General features: G+C 31.0%; 2 protein-coding genes across 3 annotated transcripts in view; one reads left to right on the top strand and one right to left on the bottom strand.

Moving 5' to 3' along the window:
- The window catches only part of LOC148602367 (uncharacterized), a 53,902-nt gene that overhangs the window by 9,169 nt on the left and 23,328 nt on the right, over window positions 1–21,405 (bottom strand). The window lies entirely within an intron of this gene.
- On the top strand, window positions 9,641–20,587 carry LOC148602368 (uncharacterized). Of its 2 annotated transcripts, XM_088552381.1 has the most exons (9): window positions 9,641–9,777; window positions 13,267–13,317; window positions 14,854–15,126; window positions 15,349–15,717; window positions 16,313–16,367; window positions 16,675–16,949; window positions 17,409–17,471; window positions 19,912–20,038; window positions 20,445–20,587. In XM_088552381.1, the coding sequence occupies exons 2-7, from the start codon at window positions 13,290–13,292 to the stop codon at window positions 17,438–17,440; spliced, it is 1,032 nt and encodes a 343-aa protein (XP_088408507.1). In that variant the 5' UTR covers window positions 9,641–9,777; window positions 13,267–13,289; the 3' UTR covers window positions 17,441–17,471; window positions 19,912–20,038; window positions 20,445–20,587. The 2 variants fall into 2 exon arrangements, with proteins under 2 accessions (XP_088408507.1, XP_088408506.1); XM_088552380.1 differs by lacking the exon at window positions 9,641–9,777 and having other exon boundaries at window positions 13,193–13,317.

Below are 21,405 nucleotides of genomic sequence, written 5' to 3'. Positions count from 1 at the left end.
AAACGTGCCCAAAGGTCAAAGGTAAAAGGAAAACACATGAGTGAAATTCAGGGACATTTAAACAGGTAAGACAGAAGACAATGTTAAACCTGTAGACGATATAAGACGGCTAGTATTTAGTCTTAAACTTTGAAAACAAAAACAAAAACAAAAAAACTAAAATTTACAACCGAAAATACAGATAATTGAAATTGATTGGAGGTTGTGAAATAACTGGCAATTATTGTTTACCAAAATGAATTTAAATTATATTAATTACCTTTGTAATTAGTTGTAAAAAATTGATTACATCTGAAAATATCATACTTAATTACGATTATATTTCCATTATTGCTCGATGTTTTTTGTTTGTTTGTTTGTTTGTTGTTTGTTTGGTTTTTTTTTGATGATATATAAGTTTATTTGGATTTTATCATGAACTATTTTTTAAGAATATGTATATGTACATATGCTTCTAGAGAATATCACTTTGAAAGAATAAATACTTTTTTTAATGATCTTTTACATGAACATACAATGAGAGGAAGCAATTCTTTTGCTTGATATAATATTCAATATTAAAAATAAAATGAAATAGCCAAAAGTTATATAAATGTTTCATTTCCGTTTAAACTGGGAACTCAGACATTTGTGAATTCATCTTTAGATATGTTCATTTGTGTATTTTATTCACAGAAGCCATATCTTAAAAGGGGGTCGTAATCACGCCAAAGTACTTTAACTACATCGAATTTTAGCGCCTGTCCATGGTAAGAAATATCTAGCCTCTGCGTGTCTTGTTTGTGTCAACCTTCAGTTTATTTTCATGTACCTTGGATGTATAGGAGTGAATCTTTTGCTGATCCTGTAACTATCTGATGATGTTTGCATGTCAGCTGTAGCCTGTCCTCTGGTGTGGGGCTTTACTTAGTTAGAGACCAGTTTGTGACTTTTAGTTGACATTTTCATCTCGATGAGGTTGATGTCTCGTTCACATATTCACCATACATTTTACCCATTGTCATTATATCAGTAAATATTGTTTAAATGTAAAACGAATTATCAGATACATTTACTGTTTGATCGTATTGGTTATATATTTTATAATATAGTTTGTGTTTTCGGTATCACGCAGTGAAAGACTAATCATAAAATGTCACATTTATCATCATATTTTTTTTCAATTTCCTTGTTTCTGATAACCTAAAAGTCACAAAAAGAATTTATAAAATATTATTGTTTGAAATTCCAAAAAGACGGAAATTACGATAAGACCATTTTCAACAGATGTTTTATTAGATATTGCGTGTATTTTTTCCCGTTTGATATAATTGAATGGTAATTTTTGATTTTTCAATTTTTTTAAAGAGCTTCTGAAAAGAAACTTCTTTAACTTGTTCTTTTATGTGACAGTAAAATAAATAAAACGATGACGATCACGAAACAAATTTGGTTTCTTTTATAAGGCTATAACGACTAGATCTTAAAAACAATCGAAGCACCATTAACAACAAAAATATACACGAAATTTACGACTCTATTATGAATTGGTAGTATGGAACAGGTAGAACAGGTCTCCGGCTTTTCTCTCTCGCCAATCATTATGGAAGAAGCGTCAGTGACGCACTATAAATGTAAAATGTAAGACTAGAACTATAAAGATCTGAAAAATATTCTGTTGGAAGAGACGACGAAACATGTCCACACGCAAGTGTAGAGACGCTGTTTTGTCTGAATACGATTTTATATTTATTTTTGTATACGCTCCCTAATGAAGGGTTGATGATTGTATTAACAACTGGATTCTCTAACAATGTACCTGTATACTTATTGCAAAAGGCATGAATGTACGGTTAAAAGGCGGTTCGTACTTTCACTAACGGCAACTTCTTTTGCGCATACTTTGCTAATGCAATTGATAACTAAACTACTCCGGAAGACATTCCCTTGCTTTTATGATTTAGAACAAGTCGAATCAATGCTTTCAAAAACGTTCATGACCCCCATATGTTTATAAAAGTGATGTTATCAGATGGTTATTGAAAAGAAAGATTGTTGTCTAAATGTAACCGACAGTGAGGAATTTGAAAGAATAATGAAGCAACTCCCGTTAAAAAAACACAATAATATTTGGCTTTGCATATTCACTCAAATAATACAAAAGTCATTTAATTGACATCTGTTTTGCTAGTATTTTCATTTCGTAAGTTTTCCTTGTATGTCTATGACATTTAAATATGTTTGCATCATGTATTTAAATCCCACGTCTTTTTTTCTTTTATTTTGTACACATCGATGTGAAATAAATGTCGTGAATTCTTTTGATCTAAGGTCATAAAGGTATTTATATTGTTTTGGTTTCTTTCCGTAAATTCTTAAGATCAGTATTTATTTTGTTGTCTAAGGGTCTAATGTATATAAAATATTCAACTTTTTATGATCACTTTGGCGGGTGTTTCTAGAAAAGCAGAGAACGCTTACCCTACCGGTGTACCTGGTCCATGCTCCAAGCTTTTAGTGGAGTCCGAGTTGCTCATGTGGTTGTTACTTTGTATGTATGATTTTAGTTACCTTATGTTCTTTGTTGTGTATGTCTGCTTTCTATGTCTTGTCTTTGTCCATGGATTACATTCTTTTGATTACAGCTATAACCTTGATTCTGATTTTGTTTACCAAAATGAAATTAAATTATATTAATTACCTTTGTAATTAGTTGTAAAAAATTGATTACATCTGAAAATATCATACTTAATTACGATTATATTTCCATTATTGTTCGATGTTTTTTGTTTGTTTGTTTTTTTTTGATGATATATAAGTTTACTTGGATTTTATCATGAACTATTTTTAAGAATATGTATATGTACATATGCTTCTAGAGAATATCACTTTGAAAGAATAAATACATTTTTTAATGATCTTTTACATGAACATACAATGAGAGGAAGCAATTCTTTTGCTTGATATAATATTCAATATTAAAAATAAAATGAAATAGCCAAAAATTTATATAAATGTTTCATTTCCGTTTAAACTGGGAACTCAAACATTTGTGAATTCATCTTTAGATGTGTTCATTCGTGTATTTTATTCACAGAAGCCATATCTTAAAAGGGGGTCGTAATCACGCCAAAGTACTTTAACTACATCGTATTTTAGCACCTGTCCATGGTAAGAAATATCTAGCCTCTGCGTGTCTTGTTTTGTGTCAACCTTCAGTTTATTTTCATGTACCTTGGATGTATAGGAGTGAATCTTTTGCTGATCCTGTAACTATCTGATGATGTTTGCATGTCAGCTGTAGCCTGTCCTCTGGTGTGGGGCTTTACTTAGTTAGAGACCAGTTTGTGACGTTTAGTTGACATTTTCATCTCGATGAGGTTGATGTCTCGTTCACATATTCACCATACATTTTACCCATTGTCATTATATCAGTAAATATTGTTTAAATGTAAAACGAATTATCAGATACATTTACTGTTTGATCGTATTGGTTATATATTTTATAATATAGTTTGTGTTTTCGGTATCACTCAGTGAAAGACTAATCATAAAATGTTACATTTATCATCATATTTTTTTGCAATTTCCTTGTTTCTGATAACCTAAAAGTCACAAAAAGAATTTATAAAGTATTATTGTTTGAAATTCCAAAAAGACGGAAATTACGATAAGACCATTTTCAACAGATGTTTTATTAGATATTGCGTGTATTTTTTCCCGTTTGATATAATTGAATGGTAATTTTTGATTTTTCAATTTTTTTAAAGAGCTTCTGAAAAAAAACTTCTTTAACTTGTTCTTTCATGTGACAGTAAAATAAATAAAACGATGACGATCACGAAACAAATTTGGTTTCTTTTATAAGGCTATAACGACTAGATCTTAAAAACAATCGAAGCACCATTAACAACAAAAATATACACGAAATTTACGACTCTATTATGAATTGGTAGTATGGAACAGGTAGAACAGGTCTCCGGCTTTTCTCTCTCGCCAATTATTATGGAAGAAGCGTCAGTGACGCCCTATAAATGTAGAATGTAAGACTAGAACTATAAAGATCTGAAAAATATTCTGTTGGAAGGGACGACGAAACATGTCTACACGCAAGTGTAGAGACGCTGTTTTGTCTGAATACGATTTTATATTTATTTTTGTAAACGATCCCTAATGAAGGGTTGATGGTTGTATTAACAACTGGATTCTCTAACAATGTACCTGTATACTTATTGCAAAAGGCATGAATGTACGGTTAAAAGGCGGTTCGTACTTTCACTAACGGCAACTTCTTTTGCGCATACTTTGCTAATGCAATTGATAACTAAACTACTCCGGAAGACATTCCCTTGCTTTTATGATTTAGAACAAGTCGAATCAATGCTTTCAAAAACGTTCATGACCCCCATATGTTTATAAAAGTGATGTTATCAGATGGTTATTGAAAAGAAAGATTTTTGTCTAAATGTAACCGACAGTGAGGAATTTGAAAGAATAATGAAGCACCTCCCGTTAAAAAAACACAATAATATTTGGCTTTGCATATTCACTCAAATAATACAAAAGTCATTTAATTGACATCTGTTTTGCTAGTATTTTCATTTCGTAAGTTTTCCTTGTATGTCTATGACATTTAAATATGTTTGCATCATGTATTTAAATCCCACGTCTTTTTTTCTTTTATTTTGTACACATCGATGTGAAATAAATGTCGTGAATTCTTTTGATCTAAGGTCATAAAGGTATTTATATTGTTTTGGTTTCTTTCCGTAAATTCTTAAGATCAGTATTTATTTTGTTGTCTAAGGGTCTAATGTATATAAAATATTCAACTTTTTATGATCACTTTGGCGGGTGTGTCTAGAAAAGCAGAGAACGCTTACCCTACCGGTGTACCTGGTCCATGCTCCAAGCTTTTAGTGGAGTCCGAGTTGCTCATGTGCTTGTTACTTTGTATGTATGATTTTAGTTACCTTATGTTCTTTGTTGTGTATGTCTGCTTTCTATGTCTTGTCTTTGTCCATGGATTACATTCTTTTAATTACAGCTATAACCTTGATTCTCATGATTACTTTTAACTGTCTCTATTCTTTTTGAATTGTTTACACTACCAATTGTTCAAACAGATAATATAATGTTTACTATACTTAAAACATTGTTCATACTACAATGGAAAAGACGTTATTTTGTAGACTGAATCCTTAATTGTTTAATTGTATTTACACTTATCGTTAGATAAATGTTACCATTCAAATAGGTAGCACACACTAGATGCTACATATAGTCCACACAGGCTTTGCTTGTTCCCATTTGTTTTATTTTTTCATGTTACAATAATATAAATACAAACAATAAAAAAAATTTAAAGATCAGGAAATCGACATTTTCTTCATCAATATGTCAAAATATATACAGCACGATATGAATTATTATTATGATGTAGTCCCTAAACTAGAATGCACCCCACCCAGTTTTCACCTTAATGATGATTTTGATACCTCCCATCAATGTGTATGCAAAGAATATTCTCGGATTCGTTTTTTCAGTATAAGGCTACTTTTGTAACTAATTGTTCTTAATCAATCTGAGATACCACGTATGAATTAACTAAATATATATGTACATTGTACTATAAATGTACCCCTTACCATCGAAAAATTGCTAAAACTGACAGATTTTTTTTTATCTCCCAAGATTATTTATATTTTAGAAAAAAATAGCTTATTTGTGAGTTGTTTTGTTTTAATACCAGCATAATTCAATATTATTGCTTCTTCTTTTGATGATTAGTGGCATTTTTCATAGACAGAATTTATAGAAAAAATCGTTGAAAATAGAATTTTTCGAATTTTCCTTTACAAGGTACTTACTTATGTCAATTATTGAGATATATACTAGATGCAAACGTTTCGAAATTGCTTTCATTTGAGAGATAGATATTCTATTTTTACACTATGAAATAAAAATTTAAACAAATCAGAATATTACACTAACCCTAGAAAACAGGTCTCGGTATCATTTTGGATAGTCAGTTATATAATTGCGAAAAGAAAATGTATTCAATGGGCTTTACTGTTGTTGAAGTCCATATGTGAAACGGACACAATATACAGGATATAACCGACACGTATAAGTTACATGTGACACTTGAACTTGTGTATCCATTTACAAAAAAAAGAAAAAAAGAGAACAAAAAAAGAGTTGTAGATGGACAATACATCATCGATGTATAAAAAAATTAAAGGATGTAAAATATTTTATATTTTTCTTGTTTTTGAGATTCTGAAGAAATCCAATCTTGTATGAATATGAAATTAAATTGGCTCAGAAAGGAAAACAGTTAGTGCCCATTGTAATGCCAACTTGTTGTTGAAAATATCTCCTCAAAATTTGACAAATATGTTATCAATGAGGATCTCAAATTGCAAACCTGCTTTTCTGTGTAGCACCCTCTACCCCTCCGCAATGTTTAAGGAAAATATGGGGGTTCATAACCAAAAAAAAAAAACAACGTAATGTTTTAATTAGCAAAATATATACAAACAAGTCCATTCAAACGGGTTTTCGATTTATTATGTGGCAACATAGTATACAGAGTTGAGAAGTCAACTGCTGATTACTGGCACTTCTATTTGTTGTGATCTGATAAACGATACAGATGTTTCTGTGTACATATAGATAAGTTTCGGTCCATTTCACTCCAATACTGAATGCCACATCCCAGTTTACTTCATGTAAATAGATCAAATGGTTAGAGTTTCCAGTGATTTCATAATCTTGTTTTGATACTTATCGACAGAAGGGTAGTTACGACTGTATTTGTTAAACTTATTAGTAATAATAGTAGTAAAGACGACTTTAAGTATGGAGTCCTTTGTGTTCCTTATGAGAAAGATAATTATACACCATTTTTACCGTTACGTAAATATATTGTGTTGTTTGAAGTTAGATATCGTAAAAACAAAGACGGCGCCTAAACAAAAAACCGACCTCGTGTATAAGCTATGACACAAGTAAGGTTTTAATTTTCTGGTTACATTAAGTGAACAGGAGCATTGGAGAAAGCAAAGCACATGGCATGATAAATTACACAGGCAAATATTTTTCACGTGAAATTCATGTTAATCGAGATTCACATGAAATTCATTTGAATTTCACATGAAAATTAACATGATTTTCGTGTGAAATTCACTAAACACGAATTTTATGTGAACATTTCGTGTGAATTTTACGTGAAGGCTCTATTCACCCGAATTTCACGTGAACTCTGTCACTTAGTTTATTTCCTCAATTCAGGTGAAAATCATGTGAAATTCGTGTGAAAATCATGTAAAATAATTTTGCCTGTGTAGCCCTCAACATTTAAGGAGGTAGACCTAGGGAAGGGGGCATAACTCTTGATATCAGTGATATGTTTGTATCATATTCAATTTTATCAAACCCATTATGTCTTTTATGAAACAGAATGAAATCAGTCCAGGTTACCTTGAAGCTTGCATGAGATTTATGTAAAATGTGGAATATAAACGTGCCATTGATTTGTATGAGTTGTGTTCCTTACACTAGGTCTACCTCTTTAATGATATAATATAATGTAATAATGAGAAAGGATAAATGAAAGTATTAGGGCCTTGATTACCAAACTTACGGAAGTTTTCTCTCGAGAAACACTCACGCCAAAAAAAAAAGGCATAAACGTGAAAACAGGAAACAAAAACGATATACATACATATAGCAAAGTGCAAAAAAACAACACTAATGATAAAAACAATCAAGGCATAATACAATAAGCTGCAGCACGTGAAAACTCCCACAAGTCATGCTCCGCTATTTGATATATTTACACAAGACTTAGCGGTGCTTATCTGTGGTTTGTTACGTTATGGTATTCATTAAAATTTTTATTACAATTTCTCCTAAATACTCCTCGACCAGGTGGTAAAAAATATTTCATAGCAATAAAAAGCCTTGAGCTGTAGATTTGTTTCATTTGCCAAACCTAAGGTCATGACTAAGTAAATTCGTCAATCCTGGTAGAAATCATTTTTGCTTCTTCCTTACTTCGCATTTTAATAATTCCGCATGAATATTTATTATTTCGTAGCGCAAAATTAAGTATAATATAATCATTATAATTAATATCATCATTTTGTAATCCGTTTCTGTCTGATAAAATGAACGTGTTACGTTTACAATTTACGACAAATTCTTGCTTGAAATAAAATTGAAGCGGAAACGACAAGGCCATGCTGAATGCGTACTTTTGTTTTTGTGCGTCTATAGGTTCCTGTTTGATATAATTGAAAGGCAATATTGAATGATTCAACCATCGATTACATCCTTCAAATAGTTATGCATTTAAAGTATAGAACATGAGAGTCTCATGCAAATTATATTAAGATTGCAAATAAAAAACATCGCCTTTAGATACAGTTGTTTGTAGTTGATGAACTTAAGGTAAGAGAGGTAGACAAACAGAAGTAAAGGAAAGACTGACAAATGATTACAAACAAAAATAAATATTAACTTTAAAAACGCAACTTTCAACTCCAATTTAATCTTCTCGCAAAATACAGTTTTGTTACAAATGCAGTTTGCCATGCAGACTTTGCAGTATCGGAACAAATACCGAAACGACAGGTGTGGAACGATTCAAATAGAACAAAATCCAAAACTATGGCATGATTGTGAAAACAGGAAACCAAAATGATACAGTCCTTGTACCGATCCGCGCAACGATTTTACGGATCGATTACCGTTGACTGATTGATCGCTGACGGATTGATGACCGATGACCGATCTGATCGCAGTTTAGTTATGTAAAATGGCGTAAGATCTGTTTGAAATAAAAGTATAAAGTGATGTTTAAATCTATTAAATTATGTAAATATGTGTAAAATTGACAAAGAAAACAATACAAACGTTTAATGGATCGGTTTGATTGATTGATGACTGACCGGAAACTGATCGGTGACTGATGACCGATCGCAATTTTTGTTGCACGGATCGGTTCAGGTACTGTATACATACATTTGCAAAGACTCAAGGGAATCGCGTATGGTAATTTCGAGGCCTCAAATGATGATAGTATGATTAATTCGGTTATAATACAGCAACGGTAATAAGGATTAACAACTTCCCCACACCAATCAAAGAGGTGTCCCGTCAATCTAAGCCCACACTTAGATGATATATATCACTTAAACGAAGTACAACATTGTTTGATAATGTGAATGATGAAGAGGTGGTACAATGAAGAAGATATCCGAAATTGACAAATGAGTCATAATAATAAAATATAAGAGAATAATAATAATAAAAATGACACGTCAGCTTTTATATATTCAAAATTTCTAGTTTTACCCTAACGAACAGCTCTTGAAAATGCCTATTACTTTAATTAACTGGGATTGATATTTTTTTACAGATTGAGATCAAGATTTATTGTTTTTTTCTTCAGTTAATTGTCAGTTATTATTTCTATGTTCAGTGTTTATTTCAAATAGAAAATCAATGTTATCTGCAAAATGAATATTTTGTTGGTATAACAAATGCGTACTTTATCCAAGAAGTTTGGCTTGAAATCAAAATATTTCCAAATAAGGACTAGTACTTTCATATTCGTGTCATACATATTAATTTATTTTACGACTTGCATAATTTCCGTGTTAATTTGTGTTATGCTTTCATCCTACTGAAATTTTACCTTCAATGTTAGTCTTATTTTGGAGAGAAGAATGGTTATTTGTTATGTTTATACGATGTATATGCAACTGGATTGATTCCGCTATCAATGAGGTAAAATATATTACATTTCTACATCGGAATTTAAATCTGAACAGTAATGTATTACTTCTCTACTGTATATTATAGTGTATTTCAAAGCACATCTTTTCTTTTTTTCGATTTTCTTTATAGGGTACATTACACCGTGTATGTCCATTTATTTTGAAGTTTTTTATGTTTTAAATCCTTTAATTTTAACTTTTTCCTTTTCATCTAGTTTATGATATAACATTTTTTAATGCAACGTTTTGCATCATTTTCAAGCAAATGATGTTTATTTTGTGCTTTGTTTATTAATATGGTGTTCTACCTTTTATTGGTCAGTAAGTAGGTCTTTCAAACAATAACAGTTAATGCATTTCATTAAATTATATCTATAATGACTTACCAGTTAAAATTGGTATCTTACAATGTATCTCATAAGTTCTTTTCCATTTAATTTACCTCTAACCTTTTTTTTTTTAATTCTTTTTCAAATATTTACATTGGTAGGATGTACATTTGTAAGTCTGATGTGAATTCCACCAAATTTATCATCCCCCCCCCAATAAATATTTCAATCAAAAACATAATCTCCATATGTACCTTTTCTATAAGTGATATAAGATGAAATCCATATTTAACTTATCTATAAAATAGTTGATTATTCGGTGCTCAAACTAGTGAACTATGACGGTTTGACAGATGAGATCTGATATCAAACATTCCAATGCTGTAACATGCATATTTACCTAAAATTGAAATTTAAATATAAAATCAAGAAAAAAGGACAATTCGCAAATTTTATATCAAGTTCGGTCATTTTCGTTACTCCAGATTCTATACTGTCACCAAAATGAACTAAATATCAATCATAAGGACGGTTAACCCTGCTGACATTGGTTTGAAGCTTGGAGTTGGGAAATATCTCTGAAAAGGCAGTAAAATTCAAATTAGCATATCTTTCATTCAATTACATTACTGATCAGTCACGGGTTAAAATGAATTAAATAATCCATTACACAAATTAAACATTATGACATGTCATTGAATATCATCAAATGGAAAACAATAACACAATATTTGCATCCCTGGTTTTAAAATGGTTGTTTTAAAGAAGTACTTTACAATTTGATTAAAGCTATTAAACGAAGATTATGTAAACAGACATTTACTTGTATCAACTTACAAATTTGCCATCGAGTTCTAATGCATCTATCATTTCAATACACATTTCGGCAGATGAATGTTTTTGGAACTCTGATGACAGTTGCTCTATGTATGCTAGAATGTCTGTGGGTAATGAACCCCGCCCAGCCGGTCCCTCAGGTAGTTACAACCGTCTTATACCAAACTAAGAGAATTAAGATACAACTTACCCAAACTTGGAGAATTGTTTTACTGGTAACATGTATGACTTCAGAATTCGTCAATGATTGATGTGTAATGTCTCGGTGAATGCAAACATGAACTCCTTTGCTTACTACAGGTGCTCTGATGTTTCAAGCTTCTTTGTGACGTTAAAATCGATACAAAAAATGGAGTCAATTTTGTTATGTTCTGTTTCCTCATCTAGATAAGGGGTCATTTAATCGATACATTTATAGATTAAAATCCTCTTGAAAGAGGAAATGCGTCTTAAAAGGTCTCTTATAAAAATCTTTTTTTAAGATTGTTTAGATATAAGACCTTTGTCGAAAAAAGCTCAGTTTTTCCTAAAACAATGAGTAATGATTGTTAAAAATGCTTTTTTAATCACCACTGATATAGTCACGCCGGACTGGAAGAGAGTGGCTTAGCGCGCTGTAAAACCAAGATTTAACCCACCATTTCGTCAAAATGCCTATACAAAGTCAGTACCATTGCAGTACAAGCTCCTGTGGTTGTTTATTTTGAGAGATTTATTTTCGACTTGACTTGAATATGAATCGGATGAGTGTTTGTTGCTCCCCTTATTTTCTATTTTCTTTCACTTTTCAATATCTTGCATACGCATTTTACGACGTTTAACCAATGTTAGTTTCATTTTCCAATACCATTGCTTTTTAGAATAAATTTTAAGATTTGCGTGTAGACCAGAATCTATAATCTAATTATATGTAGTTCGTGGAAATTCACTTTGAAACTAGTAAAATGTATGTTGATGAAATGAAACGTCGTACAAGCACAAACTTAGATATGCCCTAGTTTTACAGATGAGTTTTCAGATAAGACTAAAACAACTTGTATTGCCGGTTCCTGACGTTGTCTTGATTTTTACAATTTAGGACTTGTACTTCAACTATAGTTCGTCCACAAAGTAACATTTGATGGAGAATATGTGGTTAAGTGAACCCCTTAAGCCATTTCCCTTTCTTCAAATTTAACTCCCAAGCAATACGTAGTGACAAATATACGTTAATTTCAACACATTTTGGAATTGTGTGTTCCTTAGTGACGACACTTTTCAGATTGTCATTAATATAGTTTAGTTCATAAGTTATATTAAAACAACATGCTATGGTAAGCTATCATTTTGATACCTACTTATTGTTAAACGATAGTTCAATTTTCATGTGTCCTTTGTTAATCATTTAAATTAAACAGCTTAAGTGTAATTCATTTTGAATAGTTTTATTCAATCAGAGCACTCATTTTACCATGTCCTTAGTGTACTTTGTTGTTTTAAATCTCACTAAATAACGGTCCGACCATTGCAAGCCAACGGGTTTTAAAATAATAGTCGTATTGGATTCAAGCCGAAAATGTTAAGTTTGTTGAATACATAATTATTACGTACATTTCCTGAAGATAGGCGAGTCAGACTGCATCAAACTTAACATAGCAAACTGGTGAAGATGTTATGAGGCATTCTAAGGATAATGGCACCTTATTTTTTTTAATGAACACGAGATTCGGTAACAATTTAGCAATATCAAGTCTATATTAGAAGAGCTACTAGAGAACTACAGAAAAGATATCATACAAACTATAAAAATATGTAATTTTATAAGATCTTACAGGAGCTTTAATAATTTGCTTATGATGGAAAATGATCAAGGACTAAATATTTGCAAATGTTGAAAAAAAACGGCACATTAAACACAATGAATATCAACATACTGGTTATTATGTTTGTTTGTATTTTTTCTTATTATTGTTTTTTTTTTTTTTTTTTTTTTTTTTTTTTTTTTGTTTGTTTGTTTGTTTTTTTTGTTTGGTTTTCTTTTGCTTTTTTATTTTGTTTCTTGTTTTCATTTATTTTCTCATTAATTCTGATAATTACTCCTTACAAGCATAACACATAAATCGTATACGTTGAGAAACTTTTGTTAAAAATTAATGCAAAAATTTAAAATATTTATAAATCACAAGGGAAAACAGTCTATATCTGTGCTATTCAAAATGACTATATCAGAGCTAGCAGTAGTGATGATAACTTAATACAGTACCAAATGAGTTCGTGTATGCAATGCTCTGTATTTTTGAATGCAAACATAAAAAATCAGTCATAAATGCTGCTTTTGCACGATCCATTTTCAGATGACGTACCTGTTGAGAAGAAAATGGCATGTGCGATTGGTGCAGTAAACAGTAAGTAGACTGTAATGATTGAAAGAGTAATCAAAGGAACCATGGTTTTAGCGGTAATCAAAAGAATGTAATCCAGGGACAAAGACCAGATATGGAAAATAAACATACACAACAAAGAACATCAAGTAACTAAAATCATACATACAAAGTAACAAAAGAAAATGAGCAACTCGGACTCCACTAAAAACTGAGAGCATGGACCAGGTGCACCGGTAGGGTAAGCGTCCTTTACTTTTCTAGAAACATCCGCCGAGTTGCTCATAAAAAGTCAAGTCCGGGGTAGACGAAAGAGGAAAGGAAAACTATGACCCGTTGAAGAAATAACTTTTCATAGAGCAGATGGATACAGCGAAGCGATCCATGATTTCATGACAACTATAACACTTTTGTAGTGATGACTTCAATCTTGTAGCAGAAGAACCCTGCTCTACATGCTATAGAAGCCTATTAGTTAATATTCTAGCGCGATACAAAACATGAACTATAGGTTATTTGATCGATAATCTTTTCTCAGAGAACCCTACATATCTGAGACTTGGAGTTCTATTGTTTGCGTGTACTAAAGAATTAAGTAAACTGAATTGATAGAAGCCATCAATTGCATTAGTTTCGTGAATACAAGACTGAAATGTGCATTATTAAAAATAATGACATAATTTTACTTTAACTACTATGTGTTGGTATCATTGTTCTGATAACGTTCTTACAATGAAAATGAAATGTACAGTAAGAAATAACATAGAAGAAAATAAAATACAAATAAGGAGTTTACTTCGGAATGAACATGAGAATAGTTAAATAAAAATAGGCTGTTAGTAAGTTGTTAAAAAAATCTTTTTAGAATATTTAAAACGCCTTCAATGTTATGATATATGAATGAAGCTAAGGATGTCTATTACAATAAAAAAAAAGACAAATGCGACCTGATATATATCATAGTTTGATATCAAAACCCTATGCTTTCATAATGAATCTATACGGTGTGTATGTAATGTCTTTGAATGTCAAATTAAACAATGTATACAAAAGGAACTTTTGTACAAAATTAATCTCATTGAGAGGTTTGGGACAAACGAAGGCATAGTCGGTTGGTATACTTATATAGCTCAAAATACATTCAATTTCGGTTTAAGAAATTTCTTTTTTACGTCTTTGAAATTTACGTCGTTGTTAAGTAACGGAGAAACTTATTAGTATGACGATTATAGACCATATTTGCGCTTGGAAAGTCTCAACCATTTCTCCAATATGTGGTTCCTTTGGATAACGTAGTTAAATCATCATCATTATATGTGCCATGCTTGCACTTCTCAATATTCGATTTTTTTTGCAATGTTTTCGTCTAGATATCTGGAAAATTCTGATTTGTATTTGTTCGAGTAAAATTACGTATTTCACTGGTATATCACACCAAAACGGGTTTTTGTTCGGTGACTTCAATTTGTGAAATTACATTCGGAAGCTTCTAGTATCATATTCGAATTGTCAGTTCATATATACCTCTGTGACAATTAACATACAAATGTTTTTATTCAGGTGCCTTGCGAACCACCCTTATACAAAACAGGCCATTCTTCTTAGAACATTTTGAAGTATTTAGCACTATCAGACCTCTACGTGATTATAACGTTATATCTGAAGAAGAATATCATATACTAATTTTGGAAAGGGACAGAACTATTCAACGTCAAAATATTTATGATCTACTTATTAATAGAACAGACAACGACTGGGAGGAACCTTTCAGACAAATACTTGAAAATACTAGACAGTTGTATTTGATCGAGCCTTCCTTGACCCATATCACAGGTTTGTAGTTGTAGTAACAAAAGATCTGCTGGAGAAATTTTGGTAAAAAAATATAAATAGCACATATAAAACACCATTCAAACAGAGATTTATTCAGCATTAATTTAAATTTCATTTAAATGTCCTACATTTTGCATCAAATTTGACGATTCGTTTTCGGTAATTATATTTCAAAAAGAAACTTTAGTTGAAAATATTTTAGGATATTTTTGACCCTTGTAGACCTAGACGGAGTTCAAAACATTATTCAAGGACGGACTCGTGCCTTGCCTGAAAACATTGAGATCATTTTAAGAGCACGAATGGCCCATCAAGAAGACGAATCAAGCTTGCTCCAAGCATTGAGCATAGACAAATCGGTCATTGAAGAGGCAATTGCCGCTGACGTGCTTGATATTCGTGGAGGAACTTCAATTTGTATCCACTTGCGTCAATCAGAGTCGGATTTCAATCGGTACACAGATACCACAGAAGCCATTCAAAAATGGTATTCACTTATATTGCAAAAGACTAAACTACCTGTAAATCTAACCATCGATGATGTAGAAGTCTACAGGAAACATCCACGTAGTTTTTCCAATGAATACTTTAGTATGTATTTAAATTTCTGAACATGTTATAAAAAAGCAAAAGTAAAATTATTTAAGGAATGTCACTATTTTTTAACAGTTTAAATGGAATAATCTGATTTGCTGCAGTTTACAATCATAAATCGTTAAGTATCCCAAATCAAATTATTCAGTATAGCATGTTTAAAAACAAGAAACATTCCTTAAAATTAAATTTCTAATGTATGACGATCGAAACATTAATAACCTATTCATAATCAGGACCATATTTTGAGATGGATTATTTGAATCGCGGTGTACACACCAGTCGCAGTTAATGACTTTATATTTTTAGGCCAGATTTTACACACATAAAAACACCCAGTAGGAAAGTTTGAAACAAATCAATTAAAGTATTATCTTTCGTTTTTGTGAAAAGAACCGGACTGCAATATATAACAATCGGAAATCCTTAAAAGAATGGTTCATGGAGCTTGATTTTATACTTTTGATGCTGACGGTAATCTCGGTAGGAGTGTAGTGCTAATTTAAGATCTAAATTGATATGTTTGTTCGAAAATATTCTGTTATTGAACATTCTCTGGTATGTCTACTTTTTGAGCGTAATTGTATTGCAGGCAAGCCAACGATAAATGAGTCATCAAAAGCAAATGGCATAAAGAATTGCAGCAGGTTTGTAAACGTAAAAAATCATTTCTCTGAATGAAATTAATCCAAAATGATAAACTTTATAAAACACAAACAATACTTAACACATTTAAATTAAAGACATGAAATGAAGTTAAACAACTGAAGAATAAATTGAACAAAACTTTCTTACACTTGTTTTTAACCGAGAGAGTGACAAAAAAAATTTAATTATTGGAATATTAACTATCTTTATCTTCTTGTTTTTTTTCTATTCATCGTTATTTAATATATGGTCATAGTATGTTTTTATTTGATGCTTTTTGATTTGTTTTGTTTTGTTTTGTTGCAGTTGTCTTCGGGACACAATAGTCATTAATGAAAAGAAAATCCTCGGCCAAATCGAATCCGACATCATCAACAAGACGTTTGAACGTTCAGAACATGTGTCAACATTTATACAAAACGCATGTGTCTTTACGCAACGACCAAGAATTCAGAAAGCAAAGTTGTTTTTTATCTACTTGATGCAAAATGAAAGTCCGCTGCATAAATGTTTTGAAGTCTGCAATGAAGAAAATGTCTTCGATTTTGGCATGGCGAAATGTGAACAGTGTAGGACTAAAGGTAAAATCAGTTTAAATACATGTAGGAATGCATCGGACAAGAACATTTAGGTTCAAAAAGATGACATATAACACGCTTTTTACATAAAAGAACAAGTAAGTTGATTAAGCATTTTTATCATATATCCATTTCATTTTTTTGCGTTTGAACTGCAGTTAAGTAATTTTTTCAAGAATAAATTTGTCCTACTTTTTTTTATAATGATAAGACGAGATAACATGATATCAATATTCCGGAACCTACAGAAAACTTACATAAAAATTCAGAAACAGAGATTCCACTATTATGCTGGAACTACTGGGGTGTACCTGAATGTAAAGCTTCGTCTGATTTTCTTGAAACACAAATGGAATTGTATATAAAATATAAATCTAACAAAAAAAATAACTCCATTTGTTCATTTTATACAAAAGAAACAATATGTTTACTGGCTTTATGAATTTGTTTATACTATTTCAGGATTTTCAGAGATAAAAACAAAACGGAAATAAAGAAACCATTTCTTTCGTTTCAAATTATTGAGTAAGTTAAATAGATAATATAAACTTGTAATAGATCTCAATCTTTTGTATAGTTAAATACCTAAATAACTTAAAACATTGTTAACAAAGTTACCATATCGTTATAATATGTGCAATGTCCTTTATCAGAAAGTAGATGTCGCTTCATCCTGAAAATTCCGCGATATACCATACGAATATCAAATGTCTTACAAATTATCAAGAGGGCTTGATAAATAGTTGAAGTGATAAGTGTGAATGAATATGATTGACGGATGTCTGCATTGGATTGGCAGACGAATGGAAGGACACCAAAATCACTATTTACCTTCAGCAAAACGAATGTGACGCTAATTTCTTTGGCGAAAATATCTCGATATAATAAAAAAGAGACTCTCTCAGCGATGGTCGTTTGCCTCGCAATAAAATCAGAAAACGTGTATGAATAAAAGAAAACACTGATACAAAATAAGTTATATCATTAAATATAATCCCAGAACCTTACAGTTTTTTAATCATTTAAAGTTTGTCAACTCATTGTCAAATAGCCAATAAAATCGATTACGACAAAAAAGACCGCAAATGGTCATTTTTCCTAAGATAATTGTATTATCAAAATCGCTATTCCTCAATCCGTTTAAGCAAAGTTTCATTTATTTTAATCCTTCCGATGTCATGTGTTGAAACCATACTTATATGTTTTTAAAAGATTAAAACGATTTTATGTTCAGTTGTAGTTAATTAAAATTGAGGTTTTTTTTTTTTTTTTTTTTTTTTTTTTTTTTTTTTTTTTTGTGGGGGGGGGTTGTTTAGTTTAGTTTTCTGTTTTGTTTTGTTTTTATGTGTATTGTTTCGATTTATTCTTTGTTTGTTTGTTTTTGTTCATTTAATTTGTGTTTCCTCGACGCTACAATGTACTATGTTATAATTTAGAACAAGATCGCTTACATTTAATGCAGTGCCCTTTTGTCCGTGATTATCGCTGTAATATGCTATTTTTTTCACATCACGAATTCCAAGTATTTTTTCTTATGTTTGCGTGCGCGTATATATGTGCATACAGTGTATGTAATATTACGTTTGCTATGTAAAAGTCTGTACAATCACCTCTAATTCAAACGATTTGAATATTCGTATGTTACTTTTGATAGCGTTGACTGTCCTTTATGTTATATGTCCCCTCTGTCGATCGAAAATATATGTAGACTGTTCATCTTATTCAGTTTACAAAGTACTACTTAGATACATCACGACCATCTGAGCTATCTAACCTAGGGATGTTTTGACAAATGGAGTACATTTTCAGTATGATTTGAAGACATGTACTTACAACTCCTCTCTTGATCAAGCATCCTATTATTTTTACAATTGCGTCTACTTGATTTCAAATAATTAAGTGTATGCATATAATATACATAAACTCCTCTTGAAAGGTTCTCATTTACCGATATATATTTTACAATTAATTAGCTACGCTAGTGCAAGTACTAAGGGCTCTAATTTCCTTGACAGACATTAATATCTGCGCAACAGACTCCTGAATCAAGGATATAAGGAAATGCGTTTTTAAAAGTCTCTTACCAAATTCTTTTTTAGATATCAGTCCTTGGTTGAAAAATACTATATTTCTTGTAAAACAATTAGAACTGATTGTTGTTTGTTTGTTTGTTTTGCTTTGTTTAATTTTGTAAAACTTTCTTTGTGTTGATGTGATCGCTGATTTTTTTATTATGAAAATAGCATGTAAATGCTTTTTAATCACTGGTAAAGTCATGCGGCAATGGAAGATGGGGGTTAAGCGCACTGTAAAACATAGATTTAACCCACCACTTCGATTGAAGTGCTTGTACAATGTCAGGGCCATTGCGGTACCAGCTGATCTGTCGGTGTAAATTCTTTTTTGCCAGATTTATATTGGACCTTACTTGATTATGGATCAGATAAGTGTTCGGTATATTTATTGTTACCAGTGTTTCCCATTTAACGTTCTTACATCGTTTATTGGCGTTAAAATATCATTTTAAAATATCATCTTTACACGCATAATCAACGCAATATAGGTGCATTGATATAAACACTTTGATCGTTCGTTTAAACGCACGATAGAAGCATTTGTTTATATTTGAACATTCATTAATACCATTATGCAGTTCCTTTTATTTATCTTTTCATTTTTTTTTATATATGCCGTTTTATTTTTTTATTTATTAATTTTCAATATTATCATTTGTATCGCCCATCGTACGCACGATAAAGCATTATTTTAGATGTACGATAAGAGCGTTCTTTCACACTCAATATATAAGTGTTTGCTTATCGTATAAGCGTTTAGCGTCTATGTATCGTTTGTGCAGGAAACCTAAACGTCCCAAGGAGTTCACTAACAAAGAATTTCCATTTGTGATTATGATTGTCTTCTCTATAAAATGACTTAGTTATACAATGTTTATACATTTATTCAGTGGGATTGTTTCAAATGTAAAAAGGGGACAATCAGAGGACAACACTGAGATTCAAAAAACTTATAGATCAAACGGGGACAAAAATGAAGCCTCAAAGAATGGCTTTACATTGAAAGACAAACAAAAGGTATGACTTGTACTTATATACCCTTCCTAAAATTAAACTCACAACAAACTTGTGGCATATCACCGACGGTAAACAGTTTGCATCGACCTTAATTATACAAAATGGTTTAATCTTAAAGACACCTTATTTGCAAAACTCAAATTTCAAATATCATCCTACAAAATTGATATTTAAGAAACGTCCATGCTTGCGTTTAAAGAGATTATTAAGCAGTATAAATGTGTATCGTCTACGGTAAAGAGGAAATATGTTCTAATACATGTTAACACGTAAAAGAACATTTGACTAATTATGTCTTCATGTTTTCATGTTTTTTTTTTCCGAAAATGGAAATGAATAAAAAAAATACTTGTTTCATTTTATATTTGCTTATTTACTTATTTATCACGTTATTATTTTTTTACAGTAGCCCATCCAGAATGTTTCAGACGAGTAGAATTCGACCAAGCTTTGAGAGTTGTATGAACATGACATGAGATATATTTTGTCTGTGATTTTTTGGTTATTGGTTTATTTACTCCACTAAACATTCCTTTTGAAAAGGCAACAAACATGTTGTAACTTATATCATATTTGTATTTACATTGTCATGATGATGTCCTTTTTTTCTTATAGATGAGCTGTAAATTAATAAACGCTTTCTTTCACCAACATTGCTGGTATCTTAAATGGCCATATAGTAAAGGAAACTATCCCTGCTTGTTCTGATAGTATTAAACTGCCTTCCGTTGTCTGCATTTTCAAAAAACCCAACCCGTAATTAAAGTAAATTAAGCATAAATGTGAACATAAAGGAAAATACCCCAATATCTTGAAATTGAAGAAATATATTTATGGTTGCAGTCCCCATGTTACTACAGTAATTTTGAAATCCTGAACGACAGAGAGTTGAAAACATTTTGTTTTCAAAAAGGACCTAAGTATCGTCCGTCAGCCACTATCACTTGGAATAAATGTCGTAACATTAACCAGGACTCATTCAATTCGTCTTGTATAAAATAGATAAAGCGTGAGAAGTAGACCAGGAAGTATTTGAGTCTTTCTTCAAAACAGTTTTGAATATAGTCAAAAATACATTTTTAAGAATTTTTTTCTCCAAATTAAGAACATCAAAACCGCATTTTCCGAATAAAAAATAAATTTAGAGAGCTTGGCTAAGAGTTTATTACATCTGATAAATCTGGAAATAATATGTAAATTTTATAATGAAATTCTACAAAGAAGAATAATATAATAAAATTTCTATAAAGAAATGAAAACTTCAACAACATTCCAGCAGACTAAATTATCGCTACCTCTTTTATAGCTGGGCTAGTAGCGTTCCTACCATGAACAGCTTCCAAAACTTCATAAATCATCTAAACAAT

The sequence above is a fragment of the Perna viridis genome, chromosome 11 (genome assembly GCF_037379345.1).
Source record: "Perna viridis isolate PV_CMFRI_1.1 ecotype Kerala chromosome 11, ASM3737934v1, whole genome shotgun sequence".
NCBI lineage: Eukaryota > Metazoa > Mollusca > Bivalvia > Mytilida > Mytilidae > Perna > Perna viridis.
The sequence above is the reverse complement of the archived record's forward strand: the minus strand, read 5'-3'. Positions and strand labels throughout refer to the sequence as shown.